Source organism: Rhinolophus sinicus, chromosome 13 (genome assembly GCF_057876585.1).
Source record: "Rhinolophus sinicus isolate RSI-liver-muscle chromosome 13, RSI-T2T, whole genome shotgun sequence".
In the NCBI taxonomy this organism is placed as follows: Eukaryota; Metazoa; Chordata; class Mammalia; order Chiroptera; family Rhinolophidae; genus Rhinolophus; species Rhinolophus sinicus.
This window is the reverse complement of record NC_142513.1, coordinates 36,903,218-36,927,955: the sequence shown is the minus strand read 5'-3', so window position 1 is coordinate 36,927,955 and position 24,738 is coordinate 36,903,218. Positions and strand designations below refer to the sequence as shown.

Sequence of the window (24,738 nt, the reverse complement as noted above, 5' to 3'; positions counted from 1 at the left end):
TATCCATAAATATTTTTGGATGTATCTCTTAAAAAGCAAGAGATTATGTTTTTTAAAAAACATAACCACAATGTCAGTATTATCACATACACATACACACATCCCCCAAATTAACTAATCTCTCAATAGAAACAAATATTTGATCAGTGTTCAGACCACACTAATTTTCTCATTTTTGTCAGTAGATGTTCTTAAATCAAGACCCAATTTATATCTATACATAGCGCTGGTTGTATGTATCTAAAGAGCCTTATAATCTATAGGTTTATCTTTTTTTGTTTTTTTTTTAATTGAAGTCTATTGGGGTGACATTTTTTTCCCACCATCTGTTTGTCATTTATCTGTTGAATTCTCAGTTTGCGTTTTGCTAATTGCATCCCCATGATGTTACTCACTATGATCCTCTAATCCCGCATATTCTGAAAACCAGTAGCTTGAATGCTCCAGGAGGTTAAGGTTTGATTTTTCTTTTTTCTTTTTGGCAAGGATAGTGTGTAAAGTGTAGGCTGTGCTGTCCAACCTGTTACATTTCAGAGGAAGCATGTGCTGTCTGGTGGTCTTTCTCATAGTCTTTGTTGTCTTTATTCAAGCAATCCAGTGACTGTGACAGCCATTGTCCATGCTCAGGACTACTTCCCAGCTTGAATTGAGCCAGTCTTACATGTATCAGTCATATGGTTCCTGTCTTCCAAGAGCTCAGAATCCTGTTGGTGCAGAAACAGATCAGGGGACATGATTCCCAAAGCGGTAGTTCCCAAAACTGTATGGCTGATATTTGAAATTATCTTGAAAAGCTTTCTGAAAAATACTGATTCTCAAATGCTCTTCCAGTATATTCTGATCAGCAGGGCTAGTATGGGACCCATGTATTTGAATCTACTGTGGAAAGATGAGACTGGTGAGGCAATAGACAGAGAAGGAAAAGCCAGATCCTGAAGTCATCTCCATGACTTTGGACCTGATTCAGGGACAGTCAGGAGCCAGTGGAGTGTTTTAAGCAGAGGAGTGGAGGGATGAGATTTTACTACTGTGGAGAGAATGTATGCAAGCAGGGGAGACAGGTGACAGGAAGGGCAGTGACCAGGCTGTTGCTGTCTTCAGGTAAGACATGACTGGCCTGAAGGAGGATGTAATGGGGTTGGGATGGAGAAAAGTGGCTGGATTAGAGAGACACAGGAGGTAGAATCAGCATGGCTTGTCACTCAATTAAATGAGAGATGGGAGTGGTGATGAAATTAGTATGGATGCCCAAGACCCTGGACAATGATCTTGAGATAGTGAAATACGGTATTAAATATATTTGTGAATTTTGCATTTCTACATATAACTCATGGTACTGAAATAGTGCTGCTTTTTTTTTTTTTAATACCCTTATTTTGGATTTGGAAACTTTGTTAGTCAAGGTTCTCCAGAGAAACAGCCAATAGGGTGTGTGTGTGTGTGTGTGTGTGTGTGTGTGTGTGTGTGTATAAAGAGATTTGTTATAAAGAATTGGTTCACATGGTGGAAGTTCCCATGTCTGTAAGCTGGGGACCAAGGAGAGCAGATGTGTAGTTCTAGTCCAAGTCCAAAAGCCTGAGAACCAGGAGAGCTGATAGTATAAGTTCCAGTCTGAAAACAACAGTATTGGGACCCAAGGGAAACCAATATTTCCATTCAAGTCCCAAGGCAGGAAAAGACTGATGTCCCAGCTCAAAGCAGTCAGGCAGGAGGAGTTCCCTTTTATTCGAGGGATGGTCAGCCTTCTGTTTTGTTCAGGCCTTCAACTGATTGGATGAGGCCCATCCACATTAGGAAGAGCAATCTGTTTTACTCAATTTATTGACTCAAATGTTCATCTCACTCAACAACACCCTCACAGACACACCAAAATAATGTTTGACAGATGTCTGGGCAAAAATTAACCATAACAGAAGCCACTTCTGTTCATCCCAGATACAGTTGCAGGGGTAATTTTTCCATTTGTTGGGCTTTTGCTATTCTAATATCAATCCCAAGTGCCACCTCATGTGCAGTCCTAGCATTCAAACTGTAACATCTGTCATCTCCCTACCTCCCACAATCATTCACAGAGTGTTTGGGGCTTGACAAATACATAACAGAGATTCTCCAACTCTTTCCTATTTTTGGAAATAGTGTCACGTGAAGGTAACCCAGCACAGTTCAATATGAGAGACTTCTGAGCTTTCCATGCCCTGTTTATGGAGATGGTAGATAACATTTTTTATTTCTTTGGTTACTTTTAAAAGCAAAATGCAATTGGAACCTGAACATTGCAGTGTTAAACAGCTGGATAGTTGTTCCTCCTCTTCTAGTAAGGCACCGCTGTTTGTTTTGTTTTATTAAATGTCTCATTGTCTCTGCAGTAGAAGTAGATGTCACAAGTGGCGTAGACAAAAGGAGCATGCAGCATGAGCTCACTTCTCTGTTGCCTGTACCTGGAGGCTGCTTGCCTGTCTTGTTCAGAGACAGATGTTAGTTTCAAGTTGCCATTGACCATTGTTTACTCTGCTTAATCAAATATTATTTTAATATTTTCTCGTTCTGCTGTCCCTTACACCTCACATTCATGCTGTGGCATTACAGGAGAGAGAAGGAAAGGTCTTTTAAACTGAAGCACTTAATTAGCTCCTGGGCCCCAGGGGAAGTATCAGATAAATGTACAGCTAAAAGGGAAAAAGAATATCCTTACTTGAGATGTGATGATTGACCAAGTTCCGGTGACACCCAAGTTAGTATTGAAATTGTTTTGGAATCATGTATACAATAGTGTCATGGTTGTGTCACTAATTTCTATGAGAATTCCTGTTTATTCAGTTATAGCTGCTCATTTCTGCCAGAGCATGCTATGTTTTCTTTTCCTCCAGGATATGCACATATCATCCTGGTTGAAGATAAAGGCATGGCATACCAGTAAGGTCCTTCGTCCCTTCCTGGCACTGTCAGGTGACCAGATTGTCATTTAGAGACCCTGATTGCATTGTTTTAAATACAGTCACAGTCTTGTAAAATACTCATTGGAGAAGATATACAGTGATATAGTACTAATGATAAAATAAGATAAAGCATGCTATAATAAGATATTAACAGATTTAATTATCTATGGGTAATATATAGATAAAATTATAGGTATAGTTATAAATATAGTTATATAGGTATACAAAGATGTAGATTATAGCTGTATAGGTTATAGATGTGTATAGAGATGTCAATTATAGGTACAATTCATTATATATAGATATAATTATATCTATATATACATATATATGTATATATATAGTTATTTATTATATAATAGAATAAAAAAAATAAGAATCCTTGTAAAAACATAAAACACAGGAGTTCCTTGAAATGATTGCAGTGTAGCTCAGCCCAGTGACCTCAGGACTGGCAGCCCTTCTGGTTCGTTCTCCCGTAGAGATGCCACAGTCCTGCCTATTGGATATCAGCTAAGACTGTAGGCAAGTTGGGAGTTTATGGGTGGCTCTTTATCTTCTGAATGCCCTGGAATCTTTTGATGATGGATTCTGTTAGATCCAGTGCATGAGCCACATTCACCTGAGTTCTTATCGTCTAGGGTTGCAATAAAACTTACATTTTAAGTATTTTAAAAATGCTTATTTATCCTTAGGAAAATAACGAGTAAGCTTGTTGTGAATCAGAAAGTCCTCATCAGAAAACTGGATGCTAAAGACACAGTAAGAACATTTGGGAGGAAACCAGATCAAAGACTAACACCTCCCATTAGACTGGCTCCCCAAGGGTATTTAGGAGGCACCACTAAGCAGGGCTCCCTCTTTACAGCTAAAGCCAGAATCCCCCTTAAACACCACCAACCCAGTCCTGTCCAATAGCTGACACATGCCGTGTGCTATTCCACATCCCCTTGACCTACCACAATATTGGTCCTATCCTGGTGGATATTTGCAGTGTGTGCTGGCAGTGTCCCACCTGGTCTCTCAACTTTCCTCCATCCGCCTTCTCCGAATCCCAGACAGCTCCCTCAAGCCCTGACTAGGCTAGTCCAGAGGTTGGAGGGAGGTGAGGTCCTGGAGGTAACTCTCAGTGAGAGAGGACGCCTATGGATAAATGTGCCTGCCTCTCCCATACTTTACTGGGGCAATATGGAGGCACATTCTACATGTTTCTCAAAGCATCCCCAGCAGAACTGAGTCCAGTCGCCCACAGTGGTAACCCACTGCTGATGTTTTTCCTTTCCCTCTTTTGCCTTCCACCCTTTTGCTTCTATGTCCAGGATCACCCCCATATCAATTACCTAATTCTGTGCTTTCAGAGGGTTTCAGATGGAATCATTTGCCCAGAGGTAACTGCTCTTATGGTTTGGACGTATATCTTTCTGACCATTTTTCTGAGGGGCTGGGAAGAAAGGGGAAGAGAAAGAGGGAGGAAAAGAGGGAGGGCGAGCGATTGAGCATATGCCTAATGCTGTTTTGTGTATGTATATGTGGTTTTAAACATCTTTTTAAATGTCATTATGACGATGCTCAAATAGTTCCATTGGGCTTTTCTGAAAAGCAGTCCCTACTTTCTGTTTATACCCCCCATTTCCCTTTCCCCAGCAGAACCCTTTCAGTACCTGTTGGTACTTTCCTCCAAACTGAAACTGCATTCGTATATTGCCGTTTTATTTTTGTTTGAATGTGAGGTCCTATCTAGTAACATACCACAGCGCACGGTGGTTCCCCAACATACACCCCAAGCCCACCGCCCTCCTAAAATGTGCAGGAACAGTTGCTCAGCCTCCCATGCAGTGTGTCAGGACTGTGGGAGAGCCGCTTGTTTGTTTGCCTAGTTTGTCACATACTGATCACTAATTCAACTTCAAATGCTTGGTCAGTTGCAGGAATCGCTTATGAAAAGCTTCAGACCATCAGGTATTTTGTGAATGCAGCCTCCTTGAAGAACTCTTTCCTGAAAACTTCTTGCCTCTTTTGGTCAGACTGAGTCACATCTATTCTGATTTCCCTTCTCTGTCATCCTTTGCTTTCTCTTGAATTGTTCCCCCTGCTTCTTGTGGCCCATGTTTTCTTTCTTGATTTACTTCCTCATTTTGGTGGGACACATCTCTAGTAGCTTTCTGAGGAAAGTATGTAAGGTAAATTTCTAGAGACATGTCTGAAAATGTCTTCACATGCACAGTGGCTACATGGAATATAATAGTTGGGAACCATTTTCTTTCAGAATTTCAAGGTTTTATTCCCTTGTCTTCTAACACCAGTGGTGGTAAGCAGTTCAAAGCCATTTTGATTCTTGATCCTCTGTATGTGACATGATACTTCTCCACCCCTACCAAAAGCTTTTAGGGCCTTCCCTCTGTCCCCCTTGTTTTGAGCTTTCACAATTCTACTTTGGTGAGCAGTCCATCAATGTCAGTTCTACCTTATGCACATTATCTCTGATAGCTTTCATTTCTGGGAGATTTTCATGATAATTTCCTCTCTTAAGTTTTGTTTGTTTGTTTTGTTTTTGTTTTTGCTGTTTCTTTCTGGAATAATATTTTTGTTGTTGTTGTTGTACCTCCTAGTCTGGTCCTCCTCTCATTTTCCTATCTCCTCTATTTTCCATTTTCGAGAGAGAGAGAGAGAGAGAGAGAGAGAGAGAGAGAGAGAGAGAGAGAGAATCTACCCCCACTCCCTTCTCTCTTTCTTCAATTGGTCCTTCCCCACAGATTGTTTGAGAAGCACTGTACCATGTGGTCCACCTCCCTCTTTCTTCCCCATTTTAACACTGCACTTATTACTTTTGCATCTTCTAGTGCTATTTTAAACCTGAAGCCCTAGCTTCATGCTTCCTGAAATAATCAATTATATTTGTTTCCATTGATGTTGGTATAGTCCCTCTTCATACACTTTCTTTGTTGCAACAACCGAAAAGATGTATTCAAAATTCTTCTTGTGCATTTGTGTATTTTAAGAGCCACGGTCTCTGTCCTAGCTCCAGTAAGTTCCCTGCTCGCTGTTTATATCAACATTTGGGAATCATCGTTTCTCTTTTATAAATTTGAATTAAGCTTTCTTGGAAATGCTTCAGTTCCCTTAACTCCATTTATTTAGATTTGCTTCCAAAATAAATTGTGCTTTTCTTAGATAAAAGGTGCTCCCAGTGGCCTTTGCCAGTGAACCTCTGTCCCGCCCTTTGTTGCCTTTGTAAGCGCATCTTCACTTTAGAATTCAGCTAGTTATTTTTATCCCTTGACAACCCTTTTTTCTTCTGTATTTATCACTTATATTTCATAATGGTAATTAATCATAGCATATATTGCAGCCCTTTGAGACAATATGGGGAGAGGGAATGAATAGAAACCAGTTTGTTCTGATTCGGTACAACTTTTTATCTTTCTTGTTTGCCTGTGTAAAGCTCCCGTCTATTTTCAGGTAGACTTATTTTTATTCCCAGGAATTCACTGCAATGCAGTTATATTTACATATATGATATTCATTCCAGGCAACCAAAAACAATTTGGACTTTCTCTAATCTGTTTTCCAATTGAGATCACCTGTTTCATATTATATATAAGTAAAATTAAGAAACTGATATTGAAATCAAGACGCATTTGCTAAGCAAAGTTGAAAATGGTGGTAAATGAAGCTATCATCTTTGCTCAATAGATTTTTCTTAGCCATTGGAAACAGAGTCTGGTGGGTTATAGGGCTTTTATTTCAGAGCTCTGTGGATAAGTGCTGTGAGCAGCAAGAGTTCTGTCTGTTCTTACTGTCTCCATAGTTTGGGGTATTTATGCTTCTTGGGATATGTCACTGTTGCTTCACCTTTTCTTTTCCATTTATAGTGTGTATCTTCCACTTCACAAAATTGCATTTATTTGCAGTTTCTTATTTGAAAGAATCTGGGCATATCCAAGTAATAACTCAGCCAATATAAACTGACACTTCTTACTTTGAAAGGCAGTTTCCTTGTGGCAGAAACTGTGAATGTTAAATTAGCCCAAATTAGTCTATTATTTGTTAGATTAAATGCCTTACAACGTTTTGCAAGATCCCCTAGCTAGTCAGATTTCCTTTTCATCTGTAAGATCGTCTTTTTGTCCACATTATTTTGCCAAGACTTCTTTTTAACTTTTACTGCACTACTGTCACAGCCTTTTGACTCAAAACATTCACAGTTGCTAAAAGTTTTGACAACTGAAAGACTGATGCTTACACAGTTTCGGGTTCATTTGGTGTTTAACACAGCCACACACGAGTGTCCTAGGAAGCACATGTTTAATCAGCTGCCTAATGGACACCATTCTTCACTTCTCTTCTGCAGCAACTTCTCATATTTTAAGGGATGGCGAGAACAGTTTAAGAGTCTCTAAAGTGTGGCTTTGAAGCATACATTAAGATTTGATAGACTGCCTTCTCTCCAGTAATTTAGTAAACTTCCATTGTTCAGGGGAACGGAGATACTATAAACCTGTGAAATTTAGCTACCAAAATTTTGCTACCTTACCTTAGGTAAGGTCATAAGAAGAGAAAACTCATGCTTCTCATTGTTTATCATGATTTATTAACATTACCTAATAGCCATTCATTGCATCAGTCATCTGATGGATAGTGTCCTTTATGAGCAAACTACTGTGCAGGAAGTGCGTATTTTCAGTGTATATATTTTTTAGCTTTGATGCTTAATTCCATAGATAACATCTGTTTGGTGAAGGAAACCTTTTCCTGTATGAAATCTACACCTACCTCATCCTTTTGTATAGAATTAGAGATGTTACGTTAGAGAAGTTTGAGCTGGCTTTTCTGCTTGCCTCCACCTTCCTTGACAGAGTCAATTTTAGTCATTGTCCCCAGTGAAGAGGCTCATCGGTGCAGATAATCCAAATCCCCAGCTAATCCTCTCTGTGGGGTGGGGTCACAGGCCCACCACTTGGGGCCACAGTCTTTATAACACCAGGGCATGACCGTGGACCCCTGGGGCACAGGGCAGAATGTGGACAGTGAGGAATGACTCCCTGGGCAGAAGGATGATCTTCAAGGCAAACAGTCACACAGGGATAATGAGGAGCCCTCGTCTAGACAACAAAAAGGGGCACTGGGTCTTTTCTCCTAGCGTCTCAAGAGCTTACCCTCTTGCCCTAGAATTCAGGGACAGAATGTTAGTCTGACGGCCCAGTCCAAGGCCAGCCAAAGAAAACTTGCCATCGATATACAAATGACCTTAGGCCGCTCAGTAAAGGGAAGGATTGTCCTGCTCAACCACAGGCATAGCTGGTGAAAGGAGCAAGATGGGCCTTTGGTGTCCCTGCAGCATCGCACCACGTCCATTTCTGGGTTCTACTAATAGGGATGCCAGTAATTAATGTGCAATTACTTCTTGATTCTCAAGTTTTTTAGGACTTGTTCTTTGAATTTGAGTTTAAGTGCATTACAGCCAAGAGATACAACACAGCAAGATTCTCATTTGAAAGTCTGTCAATCAAATCGGTCGTTGAGAGCAGTCATTCTATCTCAAAATGTCAGGAACTCTTTGAAGGTTTATACAGTGCAGAAAGGAATCATGAGCTTAGAAACAAACAAGATTTTTTTCTTTTCAGATGTCACTTCTCAGAATCTCAGTATCCAAAATATATCTTAAAATGAGCTTTTGAGGGATAATAATTAATTTACCTGGTATAGGTTAGATTTTTTTAGACTTATTTTGAATGTGACTCCCCATTTTCAAAAACAGGTTAAGTCTTTCTTACTTTAAAGCAGCTGTTAAAATAAAGGATCTGCAATATCTGATATGAGTTGACTTTGGGGGGAAGAAACATTCCAGGTTGTTGTTGTCTTCTACTTGAAGGAGAAAACATTCAAGTTAATACGTCCACATTTTAAGCCCATGTGTTTTTAAACAACTAAAAGAGGAGAAAATTAACATTTGTGAATTAAATCCCTAAGGAGAAGGCTATGCAGATAATAATATTGACTACTTAATAAATACATACTGTTAATTGGGACCTGTTCTAAGCACTTTACAAATAGTAGCTCATTTAATCTTCTAATCTTAAAAATAAATATAATCAGATGAGGAAACTGAGGTTGCAGAGGAGTTCAGGGACTTACTCTAAGCCCTTCTGCTATAATGTCCCTTGTCCCCAGCATGCTGGCTACAGAGTGATTAAGTACCCTCGGGAGCTGGCTCATACCATGTTTCCCCGAAAATAAGACCTAGCCAGACAATCAGCTCTAATGCATCTTTTGGAGCAAACATTAATATAAGACCCAGTATAATATAATACAATGTAATGTAATATAATATAATAACATAATATAAAATATAATATACCAGGTCTTGCATTAATTTTTGCTCTAAAAGGCGCATTAGAGCTGACTGTCCAGGTAGGTCTTATTTTCGGGGAAACATGGTAGTGCAGAGTTACAACAACCTTGTGGTTCAAACAGTGGAGGTGTGCATCCTGAGCTCTCTTCCAGACTCCCATCTTCCATTCTGAGGAAGTTGAGTTGCTAAGCACCTGTATTTAGCCTGTTACCAATCTCTTACGCAGATTCAATAAACAAAAGTCAGAGAACCCAGGTGAGTCCTGGGAAGTAGGCTTCTCCCATAGCGTCCTCCCATATTTTGCTTCAAACAGATGGAGTTGCGACCTGGGCCTGTCAGTCTGTCTGGATGCTGTTTGTCTTCTCCATTACTGCTGATGTATGTTGTCTCTTCTGGCTCACAGGTGTAGCATAAACTCCATTTCTCTCTTCCCCTCCATGAGCTGAAAAGATGGGACTGGTATTGACTTGTGTTCTGGAGAAAAGCTCAATCAGCTTCCCAGCCCAAGCAGATTTGGGATTGTCATGTGGCTTGTTTGTGGGGTTTCTCCTAAGCTTGCTGGCCAGGTGCAATCATCATCATGATCATTGAAGCTACTTGATACCCTGAGCTAGAACATCAACCTGTGAAAATTAAATATCACATGGACTTTAAATTGCACATCCCTTGTAAAATTTGTAAAGCTTGCTGAATTTTATTAGAATATTTGAACCAGACTGAATATATTAAATTTGTGAGTCCAGCTGATGCAGTACCATAATAATTCAATACAATATGCTTATATCATTAAACTTATAAAGAAGGTTCTCTGAATAGCTGTAATGAATAGTTCTGATTTTGTAATCACAGACTAACATTTCACCCTGATGAATTTTAACTGGGAGCTCTCAGAATTCTCTATAACATCAAGAATAAATGCCATATTTCAAATGATGACTACTTATTTCAAGTATTTACTTTAAAACCTAGGATAGATAGAAAAAACGTACCTGCTAAGACATAATTAATCATTAAAAATACTAAAAAGGTTGGAAGAGGTTGGCATGAAATAGAATAGGTCTGCAACTTATGGCTGGTCATAAATTACAAATAAAAACCAAAGAAACTTTTTTATTCTGCTTTGACTAATTTTGTTTATTCCCTCATCTCTTACCTTATTCCCAAACACATGTATTTTGGTTATCTATCGCTGTGTAATAAACTACCCCAAAACTTACTGCCTTTAAAGCAGCTACCATTTTGTTGCTTATGGATTTTGTGGTTCTGGAATTGGGCAGGGCTCAACTGGATAGTTCATCTTTTCCAAGTGGTGTCAGGTCAGGCCACTTATATGCTGCATTCTGGTCGTGCCTTCACTAAGGACTGGGCTCACCTGGGGTACTGGAACCTGCAAGTTGATTTCTTCACTCTCAGCATTACCTTCCAGTGCATTTTCGTTGTTAAAACAAGTAACAGGCTCCACCCAAAAGGCCTGGCAAGATTCTACTCGTCCAAAAGAAGAAAGATCACCAGCGCACAGTGCAGTACCCCCAGTGTAAGGACTAACAGAGAGCTGATCCAGTGAGCCATGCATTCCAGGAGTGTATACCCCACACTGAATGGGCCGTGCATGGTCTGCAGTCCAGTCATGCTGGACTATCAATGTTGCCCCAAGCTCTGCTTCCCCACAACGAGGCTCCTTATATGCTTTCCCCACCGCCTGGAACAGGCTTTCTCTAGCATCTTCCTCCAATATCTTCACCTCCTTAATTCTTACCCGTCAGGTCTTGGGATTAATGTGACCAACTCCCAGTACTAGGTGGGTTGCCTTTTTCCTGTGTGCTCCAAAAGCATCTCATCTCCGTTTTCTTGTAGCCATATTTTAATTCCTGCATTGCCTATCCATCTCCCCGAAAGGCCTGTATATTGCTCAGGACAGAAACTGAGTCTTAGTCACTCCTGAATCTCCTGCAGTTCTGATGTGTAGAAAGCTCTCAATAAATATTTTGGGGGTGTATGAATGAAGTAAGAAGAGAAAGGAGTCAACAAAGAACAAACCCTCACCCAGTCCCTAAAAGATAAGTAGGATTTAGATTCTGGGAGCAAAGCACCAAAAAGAACAATCCTGAACAAGGAGGAGGTGGTCACAAATATGCCCAGGGCAGGCACCATATGTGTTTATCAACAGTGGGCACCCAGTACCTGGCACACTGCTTTGTGTGTAGCCGGTATGTAGTAACTGTGTGCTGGATGAAAGAGGTGCTTATATCAAAATTTCATTAGCGTGTGGAGGACATTTGGAGCATGTTGGCAAAGGAACCCAGCATATCTGATCCAGTGGAGACATATTTTGGGATTCCTAAATAGTCAGATAGAGGTGTTCAGACTATAATTTATGAGCATGAACGAGGAAGACTTGACTGAGTGAATAATAGTGACCCCACTGGTGACTAGACTTCTCTCAGGTCTAGAAATATCCTAGCGTTTCCCCGTCCGGGTCTGATCTCTCTTCAGAGCCCATCATTCGCTGAGGAATTTCTCAAGCGTTACAAGGTAAATGAAACCTCTAAGTCTTATTAGACTGATAGTTGTCTTTAAGCTGCCAGTGTGGCTAATGACTTCTGGAGATGAGGAATGCCTTGAATTGTCTTCCCTGTTAATATGTCACAATGAAAAGGTGGCTGAAGCCATATTACATTTTTAAAACACATCTCAATTTTAATAATTTCAGTAACTTTAAATTAACAATTTATGTTAAAATTTTGAAAAATAAAGAGAGTGCCACAACAATGAAATGACTGGGAAAATCATTAGAATGACACAGCTAGAGTGATATACTGCTCATGAAGTAAGCAGTAGGCTGCAACGATAGTCACGAGCACTATTAAAAGAGAAACTTTTTACTTTTTAATAACATACAATGGTCATGATTTTATCCCCCTGCTAATTAAAATAGAAGGAAGGGAGCCAAAAGATAAGAAGTTAAGATCTTTCAAATGCTCCTGAGGCCCTATTCTCATTTCCACATCTTCTACACACACACACACACACACACACACACACACACACACGCGCGCGCATGCTGATTAAAATTCAAGGTAAATTCTGAGCCCCAAAGAGAGGGTCTGTATTTACATTTACATTTACATTTACATGCTTAAAGGATTGCACTTTGAGAATTACATAGGGCCATTCTGACCTCCTCCTGAATGAGGAGCCAGTCATTTTGTCAGCCTTTTATGGTCTGTTGACCTTGGCTAAGTCACTGCTTCTTGAGATATCAGTTTCCTCATCTATAAAGAAAGGATACACCTTTGTCCTCCTCCTCTCCTCCGTGTGTCCTAGGGATCATATGTTCATGAACTGGGAACTGCTTTGTACAAAGTGCCTGCAGACCCAAATACAGATTCAAGGTCGTCTGTGTGCTCCTTAAAATCCTGCTGTTTCCCATGCTTAGCTCTACACATGTTGGCCGTGCTCCCTTGTTCACACCACACTGTTTGCTGAGCTTGGATATTACTACTCATTTCTTCTTTCCAAATCCCAAACCTGAAAGGAAATGACCGCAAGATGGGCTATACCATTTAACACCCTGCTAATCTCACAGGGTTTTGCCTGGATGGACTATACAACACGTGGTCAGTCCATATGACCAGACTAGCATTTCAGCTGGAAGCTCCAGAGTTGAAAAGAACAACCCAGCAAAGGCTATCTAAAGGCTAGTGTTTACCCAGGTTGTTCCATTAGCTTCCATACCTTTTTTTCCCAGCCAGAGGAGAAACTGAAATTGATTATAGGTCACACATGAATCACGTTAACATAACGACCTTCATCAAGAATGTCTAGAATGAAATAGCATGTAGCTACACATTATATTTCAATTTTTTTCCTAAAAAAAAAAAAAAAAAAATGCAGTGTGTTGATTGAAGTACCAGGCTAAAGCTCTAAAATAATTGACTAAATTCTGGCTGAATTACTCTGTATTGCTGTAGGGAGTGTGTTTCGCCTTTCAGAACTCATTAACACAGCCAACAGACCATATTAGCCTGTGTTTTGGTTCAAAAGATTAATAATGTTTAGTTATGTTTTGAAATGGGGCTGGAATTTTAAAGATTGGCCTGTGTACAGATCAGGATTTGGTGCAGGAGCCTTCCAGCTTAACGCTGGTGGAGGATGGACCCATCAGAAACATTATTCAGGAAAGCTCTTCCTAGGAGAAGAGTGCCCTGGGCAGATGCCTTCACCTGACCACAGACTAGCCCCCAAGGAGGTCTGGGGTGGTGTAGATGGAAGGTTTCCTCTGATTCCTGACTGGTGCCTGCCACCTGCCAGAGCCCCAGGGGTTGTCAGTTCACATGACTGCAAACAGTAGAAAATGCCTGTGGCCATCATCAGCAAATGGGTTTATAAACTCCCAGGCTTGGGAATGGGCTGACCAAAGGCTCTCCTGAAGCTTCCCCCCAATGGGAGCTCACTGAATTTCTTACATTCTTGAAAATGCTCAATGGCAGCAGTCACGCAATCTGGAAGAGGCTCACCCGAGAGGATCCTTGATTCCAGCAGACTTGGTTCCAGTATCTCAATTAGGTCTTTGGCTGTGAAGTGCCCATCCCAGAATATGAAAGGGAAAAATTCACCAGCCCTGTGCCCTAAGTCAACCAGATAACCAATCCCTAAAGAAGGGAAGTATATTTTTTTCAGAAGGGAATCTGAGTGTTATTTGGGAAGGCAAACAGAGGCAGGGCAGTAAAAAATTGGCCAGTGTCTATCTCACTGAGTGAGATGTCAGAGGATGAGCAGATCTGCCTAGGACTCACAGGAAAGAGGTATTTTCCCCATGTTTGTATGGATGTTAACTCTAGAGAACCCAGAGCCCCTGGTCTCCCTCCATGAAACTACCATCAGGCCTGGGAAAGGCAGCGTATCTGGCCCAAGCCTCTGAGATGTCCAATGTAGATGGCCTTGCCCCGTAAGAGACAACAGTGCTCGGGAGAGGGGGGCCCAGTGGGAAACAGGGGGATGGTGAATGCTGTGGGCAGCAGCCTGGTGATTGAGATGCAGCTTCAAGTTGGAAGATCAGATGCCAGGCCTGGAACTCCCACTTCTATGCTCTGTGACCTTTGGAACATTACGTAAGCCTCCTGGACCTCAGTTTCTTCATCTAGAGTATGGAGATAACCACAGTCCCTACCTCATAAAAGTTGTTATGGTCATTAAATGACATACACCATTAAAACGTCTCACTGTGCCTAGAATATCGCAAGCCCTTTGATAAATGTTCTCTCCATAAGAGTAATGAGATGGTAGCTCGTCAGCCTGGTGTTGTGCACGTGGCACACAGTCCTAAGGAAATGCTCAGAGGAATCTTGGCAGGTACGAGCTAAAGGAAAAAGAGGGCCACTTAGGAAAGAAGGGGTCAAGAGCCTGGTGTGGGGTGTCTCTGACAATCTGTATGTCCCTCATGCTTCCATTGGTCTCTCTTGGCCTCCCCTTTGACAATGCATGGTCCCTACAGGATTTTGCCTTTGTTTTGAGGGGATTTTTAAAGGCACATGCCAGTTTGACACTTTGGAAGAGATCAGTGGGGCCCATCTCTCCCAGTTATTTCTACCCCCTGCTCACTACACCTGCATAGCTTGACTTTAAAAAAACAAAAACAAAACAACAACAACAATGAAATATGCCCACAGCCTGTAGAAGAAAGGCACTTTATGACATCAAAGTACATGACATCAGTATTGAAATATGCCTTAAACAATAGCCATCTAAATTTGATTTTCTGAAAGTATTGATAAGAAAACACCTTATACTTTAGGGTGGGCCTAAGTAGCAAAAAGTAAATAACCTTGGTAAATGTCTAATATATTTTATTCTTAAATCGTTTTTGCCAACTTGATAAACAAGTAACTCATGGGCATTCATATTCAACATTGTGCTATTTCTTTCTCTCCCTGGTGCCTTTGGTTCTCCCCTCTATCCCAACCCTTCCCCTCTTGCTCTCCTCCAGCTAACAGCCCCCCCACCTCTGTGTGGCCCCTTCTCCTCTTGGCCCCTTCCCTTTCCCTCTATCTCTCACACTCAGATAGACCCTCTTTCAGACTCCTTCTTGCTCTCCACTCCATTTCCAGGTTTGCAATCTTATTTGAAAGAGGATTTGTTTTAATCTGACTTTCATCCTCTAAGTATCTGAAGCAGAGCTGAAATGCTGCACAACCCCAGGGGGTGTGAATGCTGTTCTCTGTGGCTCAAATCTAGGGTGTTTAACAAAGCAAAGACTCAGGTGGGACAACCACCACCAAGGTGAGCAAAGGTGCAGGCTTTCTATGGCCCCTAATGGCTACAGACATTTAAATGTGCCTGCTGTTTATTTTTATTTTTTTTTAACGGAGAAAACACCATGTGAAAGAAACAAGTTGGATACTGGATTTCACAAATTCTTTTCCTACTTTGCCCTTATAACCCTGATAAGTCACATAAACTCCAAAAGTCCTTCATTTATTTATTTTTTTAACTTTTATACGGTGCACTGCTCTGGGGATGCAGCACAGCGCATGGACTCATTTTCCATATACCAGGGAGGGCTTGGATGTCATTTGTTCAACAATAAAGGGACAACTTTGACAGGAAGAACTTTGATTTTCTTTCTTCAGCTGTAGATGCTATGGAAAACACTGTGAGCGCAGGCAACAAAAATTACTAATGTAAATACGTATATATGTACATATGTATTTTATATGTAATTGCAATATATATTAAATATATATAATAGAGTTCTAGTACATTGGCTGACTTTGGATTAAGCATGAAGTCCTAACGGTTTTCTTTATTGGAAGAATAGTAATAAACTTGACTCACCAGACATCATTATATGGAAGTAGATTTCATTACATTGAAGAAGAGCTCAGACAAAAGAACCAAATCACTCATGGTTGCATGCCCCTAAAGTCAATCAGTGGTTATATTTGCACATGGAATACTATGCAGCAGTGATAACGAACAAACTACAGCTATACCCATCAGTGTACATTGAATTTCACAAACATCGTGGTAAGCAGTGAAAGCCAGACACAAGAGTGTATCCTGTGTAATTCCATTAATATGAAGTTCAGAAATTGACAGAACTAACGGATGGTGTGAGAAGTCAGGATAGCAGTTACACCTGAGGAAGGAATTGTGAGAGTGTGAGGAGGGCTGCCTGGGTGCTAGAAATGTATTATTTTTACCTAGATGCTGATCACACAGTGTCGTGCGGGAGACCCTGCTCGCTGCGCCATGTGTCGTGCAGGGAGTCCGGTGGGGTCTCTGGTCCCGCTGCCCACATAAGAACGCAGGATATGGTGAGGCCAAAAAGGAACACCCATGGAGACATAGGTAGAGGAGTCATACCACTATATTCTAACTCTGGCGGCACTATACTCTCACTGGAGGCTGGATCCACACTGTCCGCAAACCGCCATCCACGCTTGCCAGCCCAGCCACCATCTTCTTGCTAGCCCCCATTCTTCTCTCTTCTCTCTGCTAGCGTAGCCACAGCAGTTATATTAGTGGCCAATGGCTCACTGGTTACAGCTGACGGCCAACTAGCCACAGCTGATGGCCATGCAATCACAGTTGATGGCCATTTACTACCTGAGCCAGCACCTGTCTATGTGAGGCTGAGAGCCTGGAAACTGCTTTCTGGGGCTCTGTCCCCACACACAGGTATGTTCACTTTTTGTAAATTCATTAGGCTGTACACGTACGACATGCGCTGTGTTCTCTGTATACACTTCCATTTTTAAATCAATCAAAATCAATCAACCGGGTTTCTTCTAAATACTTTCCCCACTCTTAGCAGTGTGCCAGGGATTATGGGGGTTGGAAAGAATGAGATGCTGTCTGTGACCTCGAGAACCTTCTGAAATTTTCATTCTGTCTTCTGTCCCTGGCCCCAGACCTAGTCATTTTGTTTTGTCATTCACCAGAAAGAATTTGCCCAGCCCATTACAAGCATGTGGCTCTGGACACATTCAACCAGTCTCATGCCTCACATCATATACTTTAGAGCACTTTGAGGTCATGGCAAAGAACACTTCGTAGTCAGAGCATTTCTTTGAGCAAGGAAGCAGTCTCTGTAAAGGGAGCCAAGGCTGCCCGATTCTGCGAAGCAGAGATTTGTTTTGCAATGAAAAAACTAATGTTTAGAATTAGTTGAATCAGATCCTTCTATTTCAAGTTTTCATTGATGCATACTGATGAGTTCATTTTTAAAAAAGGCATTACCTGAAGCTAGTTTATCTGAAGCTAGTTTACTGTTCTCTTTTTATGCTGGGGCCCTGGCAGGAACTGTCTCCAGTACTTTTTTTTTGTTTTCTCTTTTATTTATATTCTTAACTTTCACTTTCCATTATACCTTTCAGGCTTTATTGGCCCTTTAAGTGGTCTCTGCTTTGTGAACTAATTATGACAAATGTCGATACAACATTGTTCCCAGATTTAAATACCGTCCCTTCTGTCAGAATTCATCTGGAAGGCAAGTTTGCCTCTGTGATGCAGCCTGCGGGCGACCTGAAGCAGGAACTGCGTAGGAGCCATTGAGATGACGCCTGCGCAGGAGTCCAGCTCTGCTCACGTTTAAACTGCGTAGGAGTTGCAGTTCCATGCACCTGTGGACAAGCTCCTCACCTTCCTCGTTGTAAATCATTTCACTTTTGGCCTTTCAAAAACAGTTGCGCACATGCGTTTCATTGCAAGCATTAACTGGTCAGTTGTGGTCACAATAGTTGCTAGTAACGATGTTTGATGGAATCCGAGTCCCTCCGAAGTTGGTATTCTCAGCTTCCTGTTCCCCCAAAAAGCTGCAGTCAGGTTCCCTTTTGCCTCTCTGATGCAAGTAACTAGTGGAATAAGATCTTCATTTTTTTTAGCAGTTGGTTTTGGCACCTTCTTACCTTAACCTATTGCTATTTCAAAAACCTTTCATGAGATTATCATGAGACCAGCTCAAAACTCTGAGTTGAAAATGGAGTCTGAGTTGAAAATACTTGTTTTCAAAAGTCTCCTCTCTTGATTACTAGCCTTGCCCACCTCTCAACAGGTTCCTCACCCCAAAATGGGTATTACAATAATAAAAAGAGGTAACTCTAGGTAGAATATGATGGTAACGTAAAATCAGGTGACTTGGGAAACTTTTGGGGTTGATGCAAATACTTGTTATCTCGCTTTGGTGATGGTTTCACAGGTGTACACGTGTCAGGACTAACAATGTGCAGTTCTTGTGCACCACTTACTTCCATAAAGCATAAAATATTACGTTAGGAGATTTTTGGAAACTGTAAATTACTATACAAAAACTAAGTGTTAGTAATCCTTTTTATTATTTTTAACATGTTGCGTACGGCGGGGTTTAAATCCCTCATACCCCTCTGTTCCGGCAGGTTTTTAAAAGAAACTACTTTAAAATGCACTCTTCTGTTTAAAGCGTAAATGCTTCTATGTCATTTATTATTTTTCTATAAATAATAGATTCTACAAATAAATTATTCTATAAATTATTCTATAAATAATTATTCTACAAATAATTCAATAAAATATGCAAAGTAAAAAGAGTCAACAGTAAAAACGAGAATTCTCGTTATCTGTCCTTAACGCATGGCTCAGAAAAAAACGAAGATTCTCGTGATCCGTACGCAACGTGTTAAGAAAGTAACTAACAGATTTTCTTTGAGCAATGTGTCTTCTTTCAGAAGTAAATTTCAGGTTGGCATTTCATAGAGGTAGCTGAATTTTACTTCCTTTGGCCAAAGTTTCTCAACTGGGGTATGACAGACATTTGGATCCAGTAATTACTTGCATAGGGGCCATCCTGTGCGTTGTAGGGTGTTAGCCCCATCCCTGGCCTCCACCCATTAGACGCACCCTCCCCCCACCAAGAGTGGCCATCAAAAATGTCTCTAGACACTGCTGCATGTCTCCTATGGGGCAAATCACCCCTGGCTAGAAACCACTGCTCTAGGCCTAGGCTGAGTTTCTTAGACAAATTATTTTTGTTACTCAATGTCTGTAATTATATTTAATTCTAAGTTTGTGACAGGACTGATTAATTTTTAAACAAGCTGAAACAGTAATAAAGGTTTAGTCTTAACCACCTCTCTCCCTACCCGCCCCATTTTCTGTTATGGATAAGATTTGCCTGACCTGAAATATATTAGCTGCTTTTGTGTATCGTCTTTTCCTTTAATACATCCTGCCAACACCCACATCTGATTTCATTCCCAGCATCTTGGATCCTAGTCTCAGACATGCTTTGCTGTTCAGTGCCAGAAAAGGTGGACGATGCTGTGACAAACATGTGTGTGGGGGGGAGGGAGAGGACAGCAAGGGTTCAGAACAGTTAATGTTAGTCAGAAATTTCTTTTCATTGATGATTATAGGATTTGCAAAATGATCTGTAATTATTAGTACTTGAAACTAACCCTTTTGTCCCCAGTATTTTTTTTATCTATAAGAAGGATCCAAAGCAGACAGTAACTGTCCCATCTAAAAATAGTCAGCAGCATGTTTAGCATTGTACAGATGGCTAGGCTTTTTTCCTCTCTTTTAATCATCTTTCTTTTTAATGAGTAAGTTGGGGAACGTGACTTTAAAAAAAATAGTATATTAACAAGTGACACTGTTGCTAAAAAGCAGACCCCTGTGCTGGGAACCCCTGGGCATTGTCTGCAGATAGGCCTGAGGCTGCGTTGTTACAAGATGTGTCATCTGATAATGGATATCATGGCTGTGGTCCTCAGTTGGTCTGATGATAGAGAAGGCAGTCAAGGAGATTTCCTGAGTGCTGCTTCTCATGATGGTGACAGCTCTCTCAAGCTGGATGGGAGGTTGTTTCTGGAGATTTCTTCTCCTCTCCTCGACTCTACCCAGCAATATCTTGACCATGTTTTTAACTTTGGTCTCTTCCACAGAAATACCTCAGGGACTTTTTCAGCGTGATGCTCCAATCTGCAACATCTCCCCTACACATCAACAAAGTGGGGCTGACTCTTTCAAAACACACCATTTGTGAGTTTTCACCGTTCTTCAAGAAAGGAGTCTTTGACTACAGCAGCCACGGGACAGGGTAGAGCTGGGGGTGATGGAGGAACCACCAATGCAGTGCCTTCTCATCAAAGCGGGCCTCCCGGGGCAGCGCAGCCTCCCAGGCAAGGGGCCAGCCCTCATCCTGCTGCTGCTGGAGCAGCCTGCTGACCACCTCACCAGTTCATACCGAGTGCCTGAGTTTGGGGCGGGGACGCTTTGATTGCTGATGGTGACTCTGACTCCGATGGGCAACTGTTGCTGTCCCGTTGTGGTTGAATGTGGCCTTTTCCCCACAGTGCTTCCTTCTCATTGTGCAGCGGAGTCCGATCCCTACGGCAAGGTGGATGTAGCTTGATTATCTTGGGCTCTCTGAATCGAGCCAACAGGGGTGGCTCACCAGACCCTCCTTAAATGACTTTTATTTCCTCTTTCACCAAAATATACTCTTATTTTTTATACTCCTTCCACGTGGCTGCCTATATCTCAAGAAAAGCATTTTAAATTATTTCATTGTATTTTTCTCTTTCCTCTTGTTTGAGTCTAAATTTTTTATATAATACCTAACCACTGATGTTTACACAGAATTTCATATTCTGCAAAAGGGATTTTTAGTCCAATCATAACTGGAGTCTTCCATGCTTGACAAATTGGATATAGATAACATCACTTAAAACTTCTATAAATCCATACAAATAGGTATTTGTTTAATCTTGAATATTCAAGAAAATTTTCCCAAATGTAAATGGCTACTATGCATTTCTTGAGTTTTCTATGCTAAGCACAAAATGGGCACATAGGTGAATGCATATTTTTGAACAATTCTGTTCACATTTTTGTTGTATAAGCTATTGGATCTTTAAGTGAAAGACTAGAATTTACATAGTTTATTAATGGTTCCTTAAATTACTCAGGACTTAATGTAGCCTTGCACATCTAGGTACAGTAAAACTGCTTTGTTTTACTAAAGAGAAAAATGTGAGTAGAAAAAATATATATGTGGTACATATTGAAATGTATATAATTCTACCTATAGATTTATATATGTATGTACTCCTGTACAATAGTTTTATCAAAATGTATAATCATTCACATCAAATTTATTAAAGGTATTTGCTTTCCAAAATTTAAATTGAGCTGCTGTCAATATTAAATGAGGTTATGGAATCTACCCTGTAGCTCTGTTCATTTTAAGTTTGCGACATGATAATTTCTACAGGTCTGTTTAAAATTTTATCTACTGTGTTTGGAAAAATACGTAAGGTATAATTTAGCATTTGCATTGCAGAAGATGCCGTGATAGCAATGGTTGAAGTCACAAATGAGTGATTAACAAAACAAGTTTCATTCAGTCTTCTAGAATATACCTGCTTTACAGAGCTCTCCAACCTGAAAAATATATTTAAAGATGGCATTATCCTGATAAGGGGGAAAACTATTATTGCATTAATTAGATATCATTGTTTAGCAGGGAAAAAAATGAGGACTTTTTAAAAATTGCTACAGAAAGACTAGCTTTTGTCTGCAGTCATGACTCCTGGCATGGGTTTAGGGACAGTTACTACTAGAGAGTTTAAACCTGAGGATTAAAGGATAAAATCTGGGAGATAATAATTAACCAGAAGTCATTTATTTAAAAGGAGTCAAAGCGCTAAAGATTGTCCCTCATTTGCTGAGTAAACTAAATGGTTTTCTCAACTGACCAGATAATCTATCTCCTGCCCTTTTGGACCTGGCTTACAGCAAGCATTTCATTAAAATTACACAGAGTACAGTAATAACTTGGCAAGAATAAATAGACATGTGTTTGTGAGAAGTGCAGGAACCAGAAAATCCTTTGATTCCAATCCTCATCTTAAGTAATTAGCGTTGCGTTTAGAGTTCAAGAGCTAGCTGGCACTTAGTAAAGCCAGTTTTAACATAAGCGAGTCATTTCACCTCTCTGAGCTTCAGTCTCCTTATCTGAAAATGAAACTTTTGCACAGGAGGATCTCTAGGTTCCATTCTAGTCCATGGTTACAAGCAGAGGAAGTAACTGCTTCAGTTGAGATTGTTCTTCAGTTACAGGGACTGTAACAGGTGTGTGGATGTGAAATACAAATTTCTAATTGGACTCAAAGATAGCTTAATCTGAATAAAACATCAGGGAATGTAGAAAAGCCAGTGAAAAGTCTCATCTAAATAAATAATGGAATCCCTTTTTGGAATGCAGATAAGGCAGATTACAGAGTCAGGATGACAAAATTAAAGCTTCATTAATTTGGACTAATTCAAAGGAGTGAAAGAAAATTAGCAAGTGTATGTTTTATTACTTTCAAGTGCATCAAGTTAGAAAGTAAGGCTTCCTACTTTAGACAATTCAGATTGAGGTGCCATCAATTTATAAATATTTTTGTAGTCAGTTGGACAATTCTAAGGAAATTAAACAGAATTCTTAAGTAATTTTAGCATGTCCTCCAAGGTCTTGCTTACACAGTAAAATATGTGCACCAAACTTGTTTATAATCACAAGTAGTAGAGTATCATTCAGCCTGGCTCCCACCTAGACCTTGCTGGTTCTTGAATTAGAAAGTTTCACATTCAACTCTGTGATTAATTTGAACCTGTGAATAGGGAGTGACCAAGTTATGCTGGCTCCCTAAGAATGAACATCTAGAAGATTCTCTGTCTCATAATGTGGAGATGCTTTGAAGATTCATGAACAGGAGACCAGTCCCCAGGGTCACTTCTATTTACATTTGTATGAAGAAAGAGCTAGTTCTGCTCAATTTGGTCCCAATCTACCCACTCAGAGGTCTAGACAGCATATGCTTCAGAATCTGGGCAGAAGCAACCATAAGCTTTCATAGCCTAGAGCATCTGTGAACTCGAAAGTGTAGCAGCTGTGGATCTGCAGTCCCCAGCCTCAGAGCTGGGCCACCTGGGTGTTCTGGGTTCAACTTTTAAAGATGAACATTCCACCCCCCTCCCCACCGCCAGACACATCTCCCTTGGCACACAATCCCGTGCATTCCCCACCATTTCCTCAAGTGTGCTCTCAGAGATGGAGAGCAGTGTTGTACTGGGATGTGGCTCATTATCACCCATTCAGAGCCTACCACAAGTCAAGGCTTGTCCCTCTGAGAGAACCCAGATAAGAATTCCAGCCTGACATGACAGAATATTCAGTGACATCTGCTTTCCAGTCATGTTGGCAAGAGGATTTTAAATACACTCTTTTACAAATGTGTAAAATGATGCCTTGAGGTGTCCTTAGTCCACAGTTGAACATTTTTTCACCTATTGTCCTTTCATATTCCTGCAGGAGTGGTTCTGATTGGACTTCTTACTGGAAAGGTTGGTTTTTGTGGTTGTTTTGTTTAAATAAGAGGAGTAGGGAAATTTAGGTAAAACAACTTCAGGGCAAAGGCAACTCCTTCAATTTTAGTTAAATTATGACAGGTGATTTGTATTTTTGGAAAACTGAAGATCGTTCATCTAAGAAGACTCATTCTTGACAAATTAAGCCCATGTATTCCTCTTGTTATTCCACATGCAGCAAGAGGATCCAGATTTGACTTTTTTTTCTTCTGTTTAGAATGCTTTTCCTGGTGATAATACATTAAATGAAAAATGCCTAAGTGATACTTAGATTTTGAATTTTGCATGTACAGAATTATTTCCAAGATGAAGCCAAACCACCTACTTCTCACTATAATTTCTGAAGCATCATATTTCACATTAATCAATGGTACCTGGGAGTTAGTTGTTGTTGGCCAAGCTGCTTCCTTCAGGAGTCTTTTTTATTTAGGAACCCAGTAGAACCCTGTTAGATTTTTAAATGATGGGAGGGACAGGGCAGAAAGACACTTGACTGACCTGAAGGGGTCCAAGGGTATGCATTCATTGTTGTTCCCTGCAAATAACATTTACGTACACTTCTCACTATGGAATTACAGACATTAAGCTCGGGCATGTCTTCTAAGGTTACCCCATACCTTTCTAGAAGGTTCTCCCTTCTGTGACTATCTTGCAAAATGAATACAAACATCTCTTCTTTGACTGTATTCATTTGGTCACCTTTTACTTGAAAATGAGACTTTTTAATGATGAGACTTTTTTTTCCCTAAGAGTCATCGCTCCAAAAACTGACTTTTCTGTGGAAATTTGATATTCATTAATTTGGTTTTACTTCTTCTCCATTCAGAAGGCAAAATCTTCCCCATTCAGATAGACAAGTAGATGTATTTGCAAAAGATGCACAAGCCATCTCTTTAAAATTTGAAGGTGGGGAAGTGTACTAGGTACAAAACTGGAAATACATAAAGAAAAATGCATCAGCAGAATGTGAAAACCCCCATAGGGTTAGCATGACAAAGCTATTTGGTACCATTAAGGCAGGTGACCAGAAAGAGAGAAACCTTTCTCCACAATTTA

General features: G+C 40.5%; 1 protein-coding gene across 3 annotated transcripts in view; it reads left to right on the top strand.

Annotated features, from left to right (window-relative positions):
• Nucleotides 1-21,493, top strand: part of KIF16B (kinesin family member 16B) — a 294,883-nt gene extending 273,390 nt beyond the window's left edge. For all 3 annotated transcript variants that reach the window (XM_019714654.3, XM_019714650.3, XM_019714652.3), the window contains one exon: nt 20,211-21,493. In XM_019714654.3, coding sequence (XP_019570213.3) covers nt 20,211-20,369 — 159 coding nt within the window. In that variant the 3' untranslated portion in view covers nt 20,370-21,493. The remainder of the gene's footprint in view (nt 1-20,210) is intronic.
• Nucleotides 21,494-24,738: the final 3,245 nt, after the last annotated feature.